Source organism: Hemicordylus capensis, chromosome 1 (genome assembly GCF_027244095.1).
Source record: "Hemicordylus capensis ecotype Gifberg chromosome 1, rHemCap1.1.pri, whole genome shotgun sequence".
In the NCBI taxonomy this organism is placed as follows: domain Eukaryota; kingdom Metazoa; phylum Chordata; class Lepidosauria; order Squamata; family Cordylidae; genus Hemicordylus; species Hemicordylus capensis.
Genome location: NC_069657.1, coordinates 253,757,383 through 253,772,162, shown reverse-complemented (window position 1 = coordinate 253,772,162; position 14,780 = coordinate 253,757,383). Strand labels below are relative to the sequence as shown.

The 14,780-nt window shown below is 41.9% G+C and overlaps 1 protein-coding gene across 2 annotated transcripts in view; it reads right to left on the bottom strand.

The window, feature by feature from the left end:
* Positions 1 to 14,780, bottom strand: part of MEIS1 (Meis homeobox 1) — a 206,849-nt gene that overhangs the window by 38,126 nt on the left and 153,943 nt on the right. For both annotated transcript variants that reach the window (XM_053284453.1, XM_053284454.1), the window contains exon 9: positions 14,022 to 14,098. In XM_053284453.1, the coding sequence (XP_053140428.1) occupies positions 14,022 to 14,098 (77 nt within the window). The remainder of the gene's footprint in view (positions 1 to 14,021; positions 14,099 to 14,780) is intronic.

The window sequence follows — 14,780 nt, the reverse complement described above, 5'->3', positions numbered from 1 at the left end:
TCAGGCATGTGTTTAACCCTGCTAGAGAATTGGTTAGGGTTCACAAGTGCTTTCTTCTGGTGTTTTTGTGCCCAATATTTTTAAATATCAAAATGATTAACCCTCAAACATCCATCCTGATTTGTTCATCATCTACTTCCCTATTGGGGAAAAATGCTCTCCTTGAAGGGTTTTCTTTTGAATTTTATTTGGCAGAACCAATATGATACAACATCATATTGCCTTTTATTTCATGCATTATTTTCTCCATCTGCTTTTCTTGCCGCCCCCCCCCCCTTAAGGTGCCTTACCATATTTCTTTTTACTATATTGGGAAAACAATCCATAGCTAAATGTTTAAAGAACATATGCAAGGGAATTACTGAATCATGCCTGAGCATGGGGGGGGGGGGAGTAGACCAACCCTTGAAACATGACGATCTCTGATTGATTTTAGATTGCTCAAGTTGGAGAGGATAATTTGGGAAGGTTTTAACATTTACAGTCAAGTACTTGTATTTATTGTAACTTTAATTGCTCATAAAAGTATTCATTACATAGATTCATATCACAACTCATAATGTCTGCTTAACTATAACAAAAAGGATAGAAGAGTGGTCTAAAAAGAAGATTAGTCATTTCTAAGTAACTGTCTTCAATTCTTATTTACCTCTATGGTCCTGGCCATGCCTAGTACATTTAAAACCAATCTTCTTCAAATTAGAAGGGAAATTTCTAGAGCCATTGCAATATCAACCAGACTTGTGTAAAAGAAAATCAGGCTTAAAGTATAGCAAAGCATAGTGGGTGTGATAAGGATTTTCCTCTAGATTTTTAAGGGTAAAATCACTTTTAGTATAGTAAAGCCAAACTTAATTCTGATGATAGCCAACATCACAGAAATGTTGTGAAAGAAATCAGGTTGGGTTGTCCAGTGCTTTCATTTTCACAATTGCTTGGATCGGTATTAGTTGGTGTTACCTGAAAATATGGATAAGATGCATGAAGTGATCGGAATGCCCTCTTGTATACTCAACACTTATCCTCTAGCTTGATTTAGGTTCACTAGTATCCAATGTCCCTTGAAGAACGGTAAATAGCAGTGATTCAACTTCTAACAAAAAATGCATGATCCCAATTGAGCTGTAAAATTTTAGGTCGATTTCTAATGTATGATCCTTGGCTAAGATAGCCAGGTATGTAGTAGTGGATTAATTACTACTACCTACTACTACAATTCTAAGCATTCTTGGAAGAAACCAATTTCCTAGACTTTTAGCTCAGATTAGCATTCACTACAGATATCACCTTGGAACATAGGAAGCTGCCATATACTGAGTCAGACCATCGGTCTATCTAGCCAGGGGCGTATCTGGGGTAGGGCAGGCAGGGCACGTGCCCCAGGCGCCACCATGCCCTCGGCCATGCCAGTCCTCACATAGGCCATTTGAGCATGCGCGGTGGTCATTTTGTTTTCAGCGGCCATTTTAAAAAATATTATTATTATTTTAAAAGGCCACCACACATGCTCAAATGATCACTGTGAGGCCCTAGAGGCCAACAGGGGGAGGCAGAACATTTGCAGACACCCCACCCCCCCCTACACCCTTTAGGAAGCCCCCTGAAGGGGCTACAGGTAATTTTTTTAAAAAAAAAAATTAATATAAGTCACTGTATACATATTCAGTTTGGCACTATGTACAGAGAATCAGGGTTTGTGAATACTGAGCTGAAGCTTATGAGCTAGGATTGTATTTATTTGTTCTTACTTTGCTTCTTGTGATAAGTGAGTTAAATGTGATGTCTTGCTAATATGGCTATTAATGGTGAGTTTATCTTTGAATCAGTGTGAAATCCTTAGTATTAAGACCCACTGGGAGTTTCTTGCTCTCTTTCTCTCATTTTAACTGTCTTTCTGAAAGACTAGAATATATTCCAAGCAGTGACACAGTTTCCTCTGCATATCTTTTAATTATTTTCAGAGTATCTGGGAAAAGTTAAATTCTCCATTTATTTTTAAAACTTATGTAATAGTGATGCTACAATGCATAGTAGAGAATTAGACAGGCACTTCTGTTTATTTTTCCAAGTACACCTCCACGTAGTATTTGGGTACTTCATGAGCCCCAGAATACTGAAAGTTGTCATTTTCCAGCATTTTTTGGTCTGGCTACGTCCACTGCTAAATAGTTTTTAAAATATTAAAAGATTAATGAGCTTGACTTGTATTTTTGAGCTGATATTATGGTAAAGTTATCTGAAAGATGGGTGTCAGATGTTTGGACAGGGGGCACAATTTCAGTGCTTGCCCTAGGTGCTATTTTCCCTAGATACACCTCTGTATCTAGCTCAGTAACGTATTCACAGACTGGCAGTGGCTTCTCCAAGGTTGCAGGCAGGAAATTCTCTCAGCCCTATCTTGGAGATGCCAGGGAGGGAACTTGGAACCTTCTGCTCTTGCCAAAGAGGCTCCATCTCTTGAGGGGAATATCTTAGTGCTCACACTTCTAGTCTCCCATTCATATGCAACTAGGGCGGAGTCCACTTAGCTAAGGGGACAAGTTATGCTTGCTATTACAAGACAAGCTCTGCTCTTTTGTGCACAATAGACTGAAGGAGGTTCTTCAAAGTCTTTCAGCGGCATTTGGTTCTGCTCATCTTCTGCTATCAGGGTGTCTCTCACACAGGGCTTTTAGCTCGCATTTCCTCCAGAATGGAGGTGTGCATTCACATATCAGCCAGATTTACCCCAAAGTCCCTGTGAGCTATAGGGGAGCACTTCACACACAATTTGGGTTTCTCATTGTGATTGGAGTGCAGCCCAGTTTATATCCAGGGTTTTGTTTTTTTTGTTTTTTTTTAATCCACTTTTTGCATCAGGTTTTTTGGACAATTTCAAACTTGCAATAAAGCCTTGCAGTAAACTCATGGTAAAGTTGAGTTTACTGCTGTCTGAAAACCCTCCTGGAGGGATTTGGAGTCAAGGGCACCATTTTATACCTTCTACTCCTAACAGGGAATTTTCAGAAGATATGTTTGGGTGATTGCTGCACTGTTTTCTGGGAATTAACCATGGAGGCCCATGGTTACAAATTGAGTGTTCCACCATGTGCTCATAATGTTCTGTGGATGTGTAGTCAGCTACAATCAGACAACACTGACTTTACCATGATTCCAACATTCACTGTTCACCCAGGAATCCACTTCTCACAATTTTTAAATGTTTGTGAGTACACAGTAACTCATGTGGCAGTAATCTGGATTCTAAGATATCTCACTTATTTTGCGACCACCTCCTCACTACCCAAAGTCCCAAATTCTTTGTAACCTAAAACATTTAAAGATGAGGGAATTGTGTGTACACATAGGGCAAATGTTAGTACCTTGAATGCCCAATTCAAACTAGTGAGAAAAAGACTGATATTATTTCTAGGCACAATTATGACTTTTGTTTCCTTGTCACTTGCCCTTCCTTTTCCATTCCTGAAAGAGGATCAATATTGGTAAATGGTTGAAAGAGAGTGCATGTTCCTTTCTTCATTTCTTTTAAATAAATAAAAATTAATCTTGCTCCCCAGACAGTCCTTTGCTGATTCACAGTGACCATATTCTTCTAGTCTAGAAAAACAGTCTCTATAACCACCTCTCTAATGGACGAGCATGTAAAAAGGACGCATGGAGAGTGATGACTTCTCTTTGCAGAAAATGAAAAGGCACCCTTGCTTATGTATACAGCCAGCACTGCCAAACCATCATACCAGAAAGAGTCCAGCCTTATGCCAGATTAACACAGATAGGACAAGGAAGATCAATTTTCAGACCTCTTGCAACAAAGAATCTTAGGGTGGCTTCCTTAGACATAAGGACCAAGTCACTGTGCAAGGAAGCAGGGAGCAATTAATTAAGAATGGAAGCAGATATGGCCAAATCAAGTGATGTCATGGAGAGTAGGTGTTGTGGAAAACTAAGAAATAATGACAGTATAGCCTGATGCCACTAAAAATTTGAAATATCTATATTAACCAAGACCTTATCTATCCCTTCAATTTGTTTAGGTCTAAATATGTGTATATATGCACATTCTGAAAGCTGAACCCCATGCATTTTTACTTGGAAGTAACTCAACTGAATTCAAAGAAGTTTACCTTAAAGTAAATTATAGCCCAATTATATTATAGCCCAAATATATGAAATAAGCTCAAGCAGGTTTATATACCTCCATTACTCAGAAATAAAAAATATGCCTAGTTCACTAAGATAACATTTCTGGATTATTTCCTTCAGTATTCACATATCCAGACATCTAATATATTTTGCTGAGAGTGAATTAAATAATTGTTTTGCTTTCTTGAAGCAAAAGCAGCAATTTTTTTAGCATTGTCTTAATAGGGGGGAAAAAAGATTTAGCTTCACCAGGAAGCTACAGATTGTTCAGTTTTTGCCCTAAACAAGCTTTCCATCCAATAATAAGCAATTGCATCAATTTTTCTGGATCTTTCAGTCACAGAGGTTTTTGTCACATGACAATGGAACCATTATTTAGCTCTACCCTGTCAGGACCTCTTCTATGCTCAAGCACATAACATGAAATAATGGAAATGCATGATTGTTCATGCTGTCATGCATGAAATGGAGGATGGGTGGTTATACACAACTATATTCAGTTTATGTTCAGTATATTACCGAATTTTGCTACAGCAACAAAATATGTGACAGACATCATAGAACTAGTATCATCCTATATAATAAAAGGCTAAGTGAGTGGCCGTGGCTTTGGAATGTTGGGGATCTGCGTCCCTGCCTCCCTGGGATGTTCTGGGCCTGCGCGAAGCGCAGGCCCAGAAGAGCCCAAGGGACACAGGACCTCAGACACCAGTGTCCCACAGCCATGGGCGGCCATTAGCCGGTGTGTGGCGGCGGGGGAAAGTGGCCGAGGCGGCGGCGGAGCCGCCGCCTCGGCCATGAGCTGCGGCACGGCGAGAGGAGGCCGAGGCAACCAGAAGCGGCCGCCCTGAAAAAGGCGAGGGCAATGGCGGCGGGGGAAGACCGAGACGGGGGACAGGGAAGCTGGGCGAGGTGGCGGCGAAGCCGCCAACGAGGCCCCCGCCCGCTCACAGCCGTCGCCCCCGCCTGCTCACCCGCCCTCCCAGCTGCCCAAAATCACCTTCGCCGCTCCCCCCCAAAAAGATTAAGGGCCAAAATGGCCCATGAGAAGGTCGCCGCCCCCGCCTATCGCCCTCCCGCCCACCCAGCTGCCGAAGACCACCTTAACCGCTCCAGCCCGAGGGAAAAGAGAGGAGCTCACGAGCAGAGCTCCTCTCTGTGCTAAGTCACTGCTCAAACTGCTGCTATGTACGCAAAGGACGCCTATTGCGTCCATTGCGACAGTATGGGCAGCAGCTTAACACAGAGAGTAGCTCTGTTCCCGAGTTCCTCTCTTCTCCTTCGAGCTGGAGCGGGTAAGGTGGGCTCCGGCAGCTGGGTGCGCGGGAGGGCAATAGGCGGGGGCGGCCACCTTCTCATGGGCCATTTTGGCTGTTATTCATCCACAACCCCCCCGCAAAAAAAGTAAAAGCAAAATAAGGAAGAACAAAAACGGAGACAACAACAAAAACACAAAACAAAAAGAGAGAGGGGACAAGGGGGGAAAAAGAGACAGAAAGAGAGAGAGAGAGACAGAAAAGACGGGATAGAAAGCTAGCGCCCGTTATCATAACGGGCTTAAAAATACTAGTTCCTTAATAAATGTGCTTTTCTATGGCATTAATGAAGATTGAATTGTAGTATTGCCATTGTTTAAGTCACTGGCATTCATTCATTAAATTTGTCTCCTATATTTCATCCAAGAAATACAAAGTAGCATTTTAGCTTTGCAACAACTTTGGAAGACACATGTAACTGAGAGATGGTGGTTTGCCCAAGGCCATGCAGTGAGCTTCAGTGCTGAGGGAGTGGGGGGTGGAAGCAGCCAGATTTCCCAGACACAAGCCCTACAAGCAGGCACTCCATCACATTGGCTCATTTCAGTGCTAGTGTACCACCTTCCACTGCCTAACCTCATTGTGCTTGAACTCAAGCCATTATTTGCTGAAGCATCAAGTCTAGGATTGGGTCTATTAGTGGCTTAACACTGCAGTCCTAAGCACATTTACCAGTAAGTAAGTCTCACTGAGCTAAATGGGATTTACCTTTGAGTAACACATTGAGAATAGGGCTGCAAATCACTTGGTGGTGGTTGGGATGGAGTATGACATGGTCCATAAGGTACTTACACTTGAACGTTTCCACTAAAGCTGCTCAGACTTATCAGATTTAATTACAATACGCAGTTAAGTAGAAGTATTCCATTTTAGATTACTCGAGGTATATGCCCTACGGCTATGATCTCCAAACAGATCCTTCCACAGCAACTTCCATTATCTCTTATACATGTAGCTTGCTCTTTCACTGAAGAACTCAAACTGCCATTTTAATCTCACAAAAATCCTGAGAGGTAGGGTTAGGCTGAGAGAGAAGCCCTCTTTTCACATTTTGTCCATGTGAACACATGGAGAGTAATCACATCTTCATTCAGCTTAAGGTGAGAGGATAGACTGTATGTGCTAGGGAATCCCAATGGCTCATATCATTGTTAGGGGTGTGTATTAATTTTGAAATTAATGGAGAATTGAACCAAACTGGGACCATTTGATTACATTTTAATTTATCATTAAACAAAGCCTATGGGGCCCAAATGACATGTAGGCCAGTCTGGGGTCACATTTGTGTTTTGGAAGTGAAAGAGAAGTGGGGTTCTACCCTAATACACACTCACACATACAGCCTCATATATAAATCTCTAGGTGGTGTACCTAGACTAGGGTATGTGCGGTAGACACTTTTAAAGTACAAAAGGATCATGAGAGCTCCACCCAAATGCCAGCTCCTGGTGGCCACCATCCCCCTCCCCAATCAGGTGCCTACCATCAGGCAATCAGGGTGCCTCCCCAATCTAGGTGCCTAGACCAGGTAAAACACCACACAAAACACAGGGGTGAGGCAAGCAGGCAGAACCTCAACTCTCCTTTCAAGCGTTTTCTCTATGCATGGATGGAACATGAGGGCTACTGAAACTTGCCCATGGTCACTCAGCAAACTTCACAGATAAGCAGGCATTGGACTGTGGCTTTCCTATGGACAAGCTCAATGGGCCTGAGCCACTGCATCAAATTGGTTCTCAGTAGCACAGTGCTTTATGATATGGGGTTAAAGATATGAAGAACCATCTTTCCATTTAGGTTCAGAGGTAGGCTTTTCATGCTGGCTGCCTCAGGCGGCAGCAGCAGATTATTGGGACACCACCAGGACATCAAGATGCCCCCTTGCTGGCAATGCAATCGGAGAAGCTATTCAAGAGCAATTTGACCTGTGCAGACTTTGCAAGAAGCCCCTCTCTTCACACTCCTTGCAAAGCTTGCAAGAAGCACAAGGAGCAAAGGAGGCAGCTGCTAGCAACCTCCCCTACTCCCCATCCTCCACAGACTTTCAAAGCTTGAAAGGATCCATTTTGAAAAGGGGCCGGCCTCCACCAGAGCCATGGGCCAAGACACCATCTCAGGTGGCACAAGACCATGGGCCACACCAACTAGGCTTCTAAAAGCTGAGCTCAGAATCTAAAGTCTATTAGGAATTCTTAAGATGTTGATTAATAATTAAAGGCTACCATAAGTACAGGGACTATGATGGGTCCACACCTCTCCAGTTAGTACCAAATTTTTCAGAGGAAGGGAAAGATAGCATATTCGACTGGCAAATATGTTTTGGCATGAAACCAGGGCATAATGGCATTTTGTACTAAGATTGTTATTTTATTATTTTCAGGATTTACTGTTAGAATTTTTATCCTTTTACACATCTCCTTGAACACATATCTATCCATATTTATTTTTGTTGTATATTAAAATATCCCAGTGCACTGCTGTTTAAAATTGATTGCAATGTTCCGCACTTTGAGTTTAGAAGCCTTGAGGAAAACCAATGCAGTTTACAGGTCAGTTGACAAAAACAGCAAGGACATTCTCAAATGAAAGTACTCAAGTAACATTGGTGTTACAGACATCCAAAGTATGGCACAAGAAATGATGCATGCATTTTCAAGAAGCATTTTGAAAAACCCTCCTCCTTACAGAAGAGCCATAGAATCCAGCATTCCCAGTTCCTTTCAAGTACCACACTACCAAGACACAAGCTTGTGTTTCTCATGCACATGTCATGAATTCCCACATGCTGTGTTGCTGCCAATAATTCATGACTGATATCCACCCAGGCTGCCCTTCAGCATTTCATTTCATCTCTGCAACAGTGATTTACAATGATTCATCATTAATACAAAAATGTACATGTGTGTTAACAGGTTTTGAAAGCTCTGAAAATGAAGACAAAATTTTCTCAAAATTGTGGCTGAATGACTTATGAGTCAGTTGCATAAAAAGTAAAAGTAAACCATGAATGATAGGCTAGCTTCCCCTCACAGCAAACACATTAAGAAACATAACATACACTTACAGAATAGCTAAGAGATATTTGCCTGCATGTCTTCCACATTTCAGAACATGTCATTTGCGCAGGTGCTAGCCAAACACACAATACTTTTCACTGAATTCAGTTATTTCAGTCACGTCCAAGGGCTTTACAGAAGTGCAGTCAAAGCTGATCCAGAATAGTGTAGTGGACAGAGACTGGATCAGGACCCTAGAAAGTGGGCCATAAACCTGCGTGCTGAGATCTCCTCCTCTCCCCACATCACTGCAGGTAGCTGCCTCGCCCCAGAAAATCCCAAGCATGCTTAAAACTCATATACAAAAAGCAAAGGCTATTCAACAGTGGATGGCAGCAGAGAAAGAAGCAAAGGCTTCCATGCAGGAAGGAAGGAGCACCAGTGGCTGAAACATAGCCTCAGAGATTCAGATCCCAAGTATGCTGAGGTCTGACAGGGCTTAACTGTGGAGGGTCAGTGGTAGAGCGCATAGTAGGTTCAGGTTCAATCCCTGGTATTCCCAAGTACAGCCCCAATTGCAGCTCTGCAGCGTCAGTGGAGACAATACCGAGCTTGGTTGGACTCCATATAAGGCAGCTTAATATTTCATATATTCAGTTGCCTGCCCAGTGAGGTATGTTGCATCAATATAGCATAGCCTGGTCACAATTCTCTGCACTTCTCTAGAGAGCAGGTGGCATCATTTATAAAGCCAAATTTGGTCACAATGGCTGCATTCCTCAATCTTCATTCCTAGACCAGAAGCAAGTAAAGTTTGAGTCCAACTTCAGGGCATGGCTTTGGGCAAGTCAACACTGCAGCCCATCATTTCATAAAACAATGATAGGATCTCCATCTAAGGGTTGTGGACAATGATATTTTAAAGATTGTATAGCACTTTCATGTTGCATATAAAACTGTATATGCTTTAATGTTGATTTCCTCAGTGCTTCTGTGGAATGCTTGAATGGAAGAGACAAAGTGGAGAAGTGCAGTGCTGGGGAGACAAGCGACTGCAAGCAACGGAGAGATGGCTGAGTGACACTTGAACAGGTGAAACAGCTGAATGCATATTGTTACAGTAAGCATGGCGACGGGCAGGCAGGCAGGCAAGCAAGCAGAATGCTTCCTAGGAGGAGAAGGCCAGTGAGAAAGGAGAGAAGAGGGGTGCATCTCAGGGTAGGGATGTGCATGGAACTGGATAGCCTGGTTCGGCTCAAATCCGGACCACATTCGAGCGACCCTGGGCAGATCGGCTCGGGCTCAAACAAGCCCAGGCCCAGTCCTGTTGTTGAGCCAGCTTGAGGGCTCGATGGCCATACTTGTTAAGGGGAATCCGGGAAGGATTCCCCTTTACAAGCAAAGGGCTGAGGCGTGTGTGCGGGGTGGGGGGGAGTCCCATCTTTTACCTTGAAAAAAAGCGCCGCTGCATGACAGGATTGGGGTGGCAGTGACTGCAGGGGCTCCTTCTACCTCCCCGCCTGCCTCCCAAATGACAGCATGGGCTGGTCTGTGGCCCATTTTGGGCCTCTGTGCATGCATGGTTCACACATCCCTATCTCAGGGCTCCAGCCCAGGGGGTAAGGAAAGAGGGGGAAGAAATGAAGAAGGGCGATGTCTGCAGATTCTGGCCTAGAGAGAAGGGCTGGCATGGCATGGGGTGGGGTGGGGTCAGCAGGCATTGCTCCATGGCTCACCTCAAGTGGGCAAATGCCTTGAGCCACTGCTGACCATAGACCACAAAAATCAACCATGCAGGCCACATGTAACAGGTATATTGTGCTTGTGGAAGCGCAGCTTCTGACCTAATGCTGGAGTGCTGCATGAGAAAAGTGACACAATGTGCACAAGCTTTTTTATGAGAACTGCTGTAAATGGGGGCAGGAGGGGTCATTTGGCTTGAGCCTCAAGGTCAAAAGGGGGCCTCTGATTGAGATACTTTTACATTGTTTGGCATTTGATTAGTTTTGAAACTTGTTTTTGTGTGTCGTCGTTTTTAATTTTTATTATGGCTAGAGGCCTCAAAGCTGGAAGTGGTCTGGGCCTCTCTGGACCAATTAGAGGGACTGATGTTACAGCACTGCAGGAACTCTCACACAGGCTCCTGAGGTAGCATTTGTGGAACAGTGCTGGTGGCTGTTTACCTACCTTCCTTCTTTCAGTTTGTTCTGTAAAACAGCAGCAGCATAGGCTTCAGTCGAAAGAAACATGAGTGGAAGGAAAGGAAGCAAGTGTAAGAGGACTATCTTGCCCCCTTCTCCCCACCGCAGCCCCAAAAGCTGATCCTAAGGGCTTTGGAACCCTTGGGGACAGGGTGGCATGTGGTATGGGGGTGGGCTCCTGCAGGGGAAAAGAAGTACCTGCTCAAATTGAACAGAGGCACCTTGCAGAAGCAGAGCTCCCACTTGCACAAAGCACCTCTGCCTGATTTTGTTATATTTCTCCCTCCTCCTGAGGACCTCCTATGTCATATGCCATCCTTCTTCCGAAGGTCCCCTGACACTCAAGAGTGGTTTTTCTGGAGGCACTAGTCAGATTTCTGAAAAATCTGAAACGTGAAGACATTTGGGGGGAATTAGTGGCAACCAGGTGTTGCTTAATGAATAAAGTGCACCAAATTCAAAACTCTAGGTTTCAAAATTTTATATCCCACTGCTTATCCGTCAACTTGGGAAATGGCTGCTGTACTTTCTATGGAGGTTTCTATGGAAGGTGATACTTGGGGTGAAATTGGTGGCAACCAAGTGTTACTTAATGAAAAAATGTAAACTGAATATGAAACCCTAGGTTTCCACACACCACACCCCATGGTTTGGCTTTTAAAAAATGGCTGTATTTTTTTGAGAAGATATTGTATGAAGAAGAAACTTGGGGCATGAAGACCAAAATAAGCTTTGAGTCACCCCAGATCAAACATTCACACAACTGGAGAAGGACTGTCACCTGCGTGGCCAACATCCTCTCTACCCCAGTGTCTAATTTTGGCACAAGTTACTTGGAAGTGTGCTTTCGACGACACCAACCGTTGCCGGTATGGATGAAATGAATAAAAAACTGGCTGTGTGTGCCCCCAAATAGGTTTTTTGAACATTTCAAATTCCCCTGCATGGCAGTACCTTAGGTCCACACCTAGCATCATGTCCAGCCCAATGCTCCATTTATGTGAAAGTCTTGTTCCACTGTGTTGCCCCTGCCACTAAGGAATTGGTAGCTTTAATCTTGGAAATAAACTTTGGACCTTGGGTTTTGAAATTCTCCACTTTTTTTCATTAAGAAATGCCTAGCTGCCCTCAGTTATTTCCTAATCATTATCTCCTTCCATTATAATGTCTGAGAAATGGTGAACATTTCCTAAGACAGCAACCAAATCATGAGGGGCAAAATTTGAAAACCTAGATTTTTTTTCAGTCCGGCATTTATTTATTTTTAAATTAAGAAACATCTGATTGCCACTAATTATCCCAACATATCTTCACCAAGTTTTCCAGAGGGTTTTGTTTTTGTTTTGTTTTTTAATTTCTGACCAGACCAAAAGTGGCTACAGAGGGAAAGAAAATTCCCTTTCCATTAGCTTCCTTCCACTTGCATTCCTCTAGATCCAACCTATTGTTTAAAGATTCCCAAATAATTCTTCCCATAACTACTTTTGCACACTATGGTCATCATCCAGCCTAAGTTAAGAAATTTTAAGTTCCACTGATTTCACACACACACAAAATGTAAACATCTGATCAGCTTTCCCATTAAAGTAAGTGGGAGATTAAAGTAGCTTAACCTTTTCTGGATCATGCTCTGGTTTTTTGCTAGGTGTACAGCAACTCAATCTCAGCTACATACATACACTTATATTTCAATTCCTCTGCAAGCACTATTTCCCTGCATATTACCTTATGGTAAACAGCACTGCATATTTGGAAAAGTACATACCAGTCTTAAGAACAGACCAAGACAGAGACAGACACAAGCCAGGCAAGTTACAATAATAAATCTGCATCAAGTGAGCTTTTGTATTCTGACATCCCTATTTTTTCTGATTAATATGTAATATTTTTATTATTTGAGAACAGGCTTTAAATATGGTATTCAAAAATAAATGTCTGAAAGTGCAATTCAACATACAACACATTCTGTGTTTTTCATTATTCAATGTATTTAAAAGGCTACAACAAATTGATCTCCCATGTCTGCTGTAAGGTCACAGAAATTGATAACCCTTACAAGCTATGATTATGCGAGTCTGGCTGTGTCTCACAGATAGTGCACTTTGTGAATTAATCCTCTGAAGGCAAATATATTGTAAGTAGCTTGTTATCTCCAAAGCACTAAATTGAAGAATACATGGGATTATATTGACAGAAATTACATTTTCTGTAATAGGGTTTAATATATCTGAAACCTCTCCCATAGGCCCCTAGTCATTCTAGCTGAGAAAGGTTGGTTAATGCAGGTGCAATAGGCATCAAAACCAAATTTATTCACTAAAATGGATTAGGCCATGTAATCAAAGCCTCAGCCATATTAATCTCTGACACTTATGGATGTTTTAAAAAAAGAAATACTTTTGTCTGGAGACTGGCCCTCTTCCATTTCTCTTTTCTCTTCTATCCCCTCCCCTCCCCACCTTGGGCTTTGAGATTGCTTTGGTTATTTTCTGGATATTACTTCAAAGAGCATAAGGTTTCCACATCGTAAACACTAATGTAAAAATATTAGGACAATTAATTAGACACACTTAATTTTACCCCACATTACATTTCAATACACTTTAGATGTAAACGCTGTTCTGATCTACTACACAAAATCTACACTTCAGTGCAACAACAAATGGAATACAGTAAATCTCTTTTTTTTAAATCTGATGGTGATTCCTCCCCCCCATCTAATTCCTCCCTGTCATCAGAATTAGGCTAGAGCTTAAATTTTTTTAAAAAATTTATTTTTGTTTCTTCCACAAACAAAATTTCTGGCATTTTTTTCTTTTGTTTTTCCTTTTTAAACAAATGCTGCAAAGCAATTTTAGAACCAGTTTCGTCAACCAGGGTTGCAATCCTGTCCTCAGGCTGCTTAACTTCTGTCCACTGACTTTAATGCAGTTTAAGCACCCTCTGGGCTGGATTGCAGTGGCTGTGAATAACAATTTAATACAAATGAAGCTGGACTGAAATAATGACGATAAAAGAACTATAATAATGGTCAATTTATTAGCAATTCCCTCACTGTTGAGCAATTGGTTTCTTAAAAAGCCTAAAACAGATCCATTCTACTCAAGCACCACACAAGTACTTATGTGCTGAAATTTAGATATTTACAAGGCTATGAGAAAGCAAATATCCATAATTCTGCAGCAGTACAATAACTAGTTCCCATAGCTGAAAACATTCTCTAGGCAATACTGGTTTTGCATCCATAAACTAGCGAAGAAAGTTGGTTACTGAAGGGTGCATCATCACAATGCAAATCATTAGCTGCAGGCTGCCAGAGGCTGGAATACTGCTTATGTATAAAACAACAAAGTAAAATTACTTACCAATTGTTCACTTGAAGTATTGTGAGCCCTGTGTCTTGTGCCAACTGCTTTTTCTGTTCTTCTGAAGGGTAAGGATGCTGTAAGACATCAAAGTAAATATACATAAATATATGTGTGCAATATATATGTGTGTGTGTGTGTGTGTGTGTATAGTTTTACCAGCCATTTTGGTGAATCATAAAAGTGCAGTATCTATAATTAAAGTCGAAAATGCTGAGGTGTGTCACTCGCATAATTATTAATGGGCTACTACATCATATAATTAATGGCAGTAAAAGACAAGCCAATTATAAAGATTAGTGAAGTGTAGAAAGAGCTGCTTAGGATACAAGAAAGTACCTTGATACTGAGGGAGGATAGTTGTTGCAGTAACACTGAGCTTTAACTCTTCTTTGAAAGAATTGTGCATGCTTCCACTTTCTGTATCTTTCACAGTACTATGGAAGGCCCTTTCTGAACATCAGTAAATCCTCAAGATTCTGGTTTCTGTCAGTGTATCTTACTGGCTAACACTGACTGTTCCTATTAATTTTGTCCTAATGGACCAACCCAGGACCTACATTTTATCAAAACAGCTGTATTTTATATACCTTCAACTGCAGAGTTCAAATGCTCTGCAAAGAATGAATACAAACATTATGTCAGAAATTCAACTTCTACTGTAAGGATGTCAGCTTTCCATTCAGAAATGCTGTTTCTCATCACAGACTTTCATTTATTTTAAGTTAGTTATATGTCAGATTTAAGTATTAAAGCTAA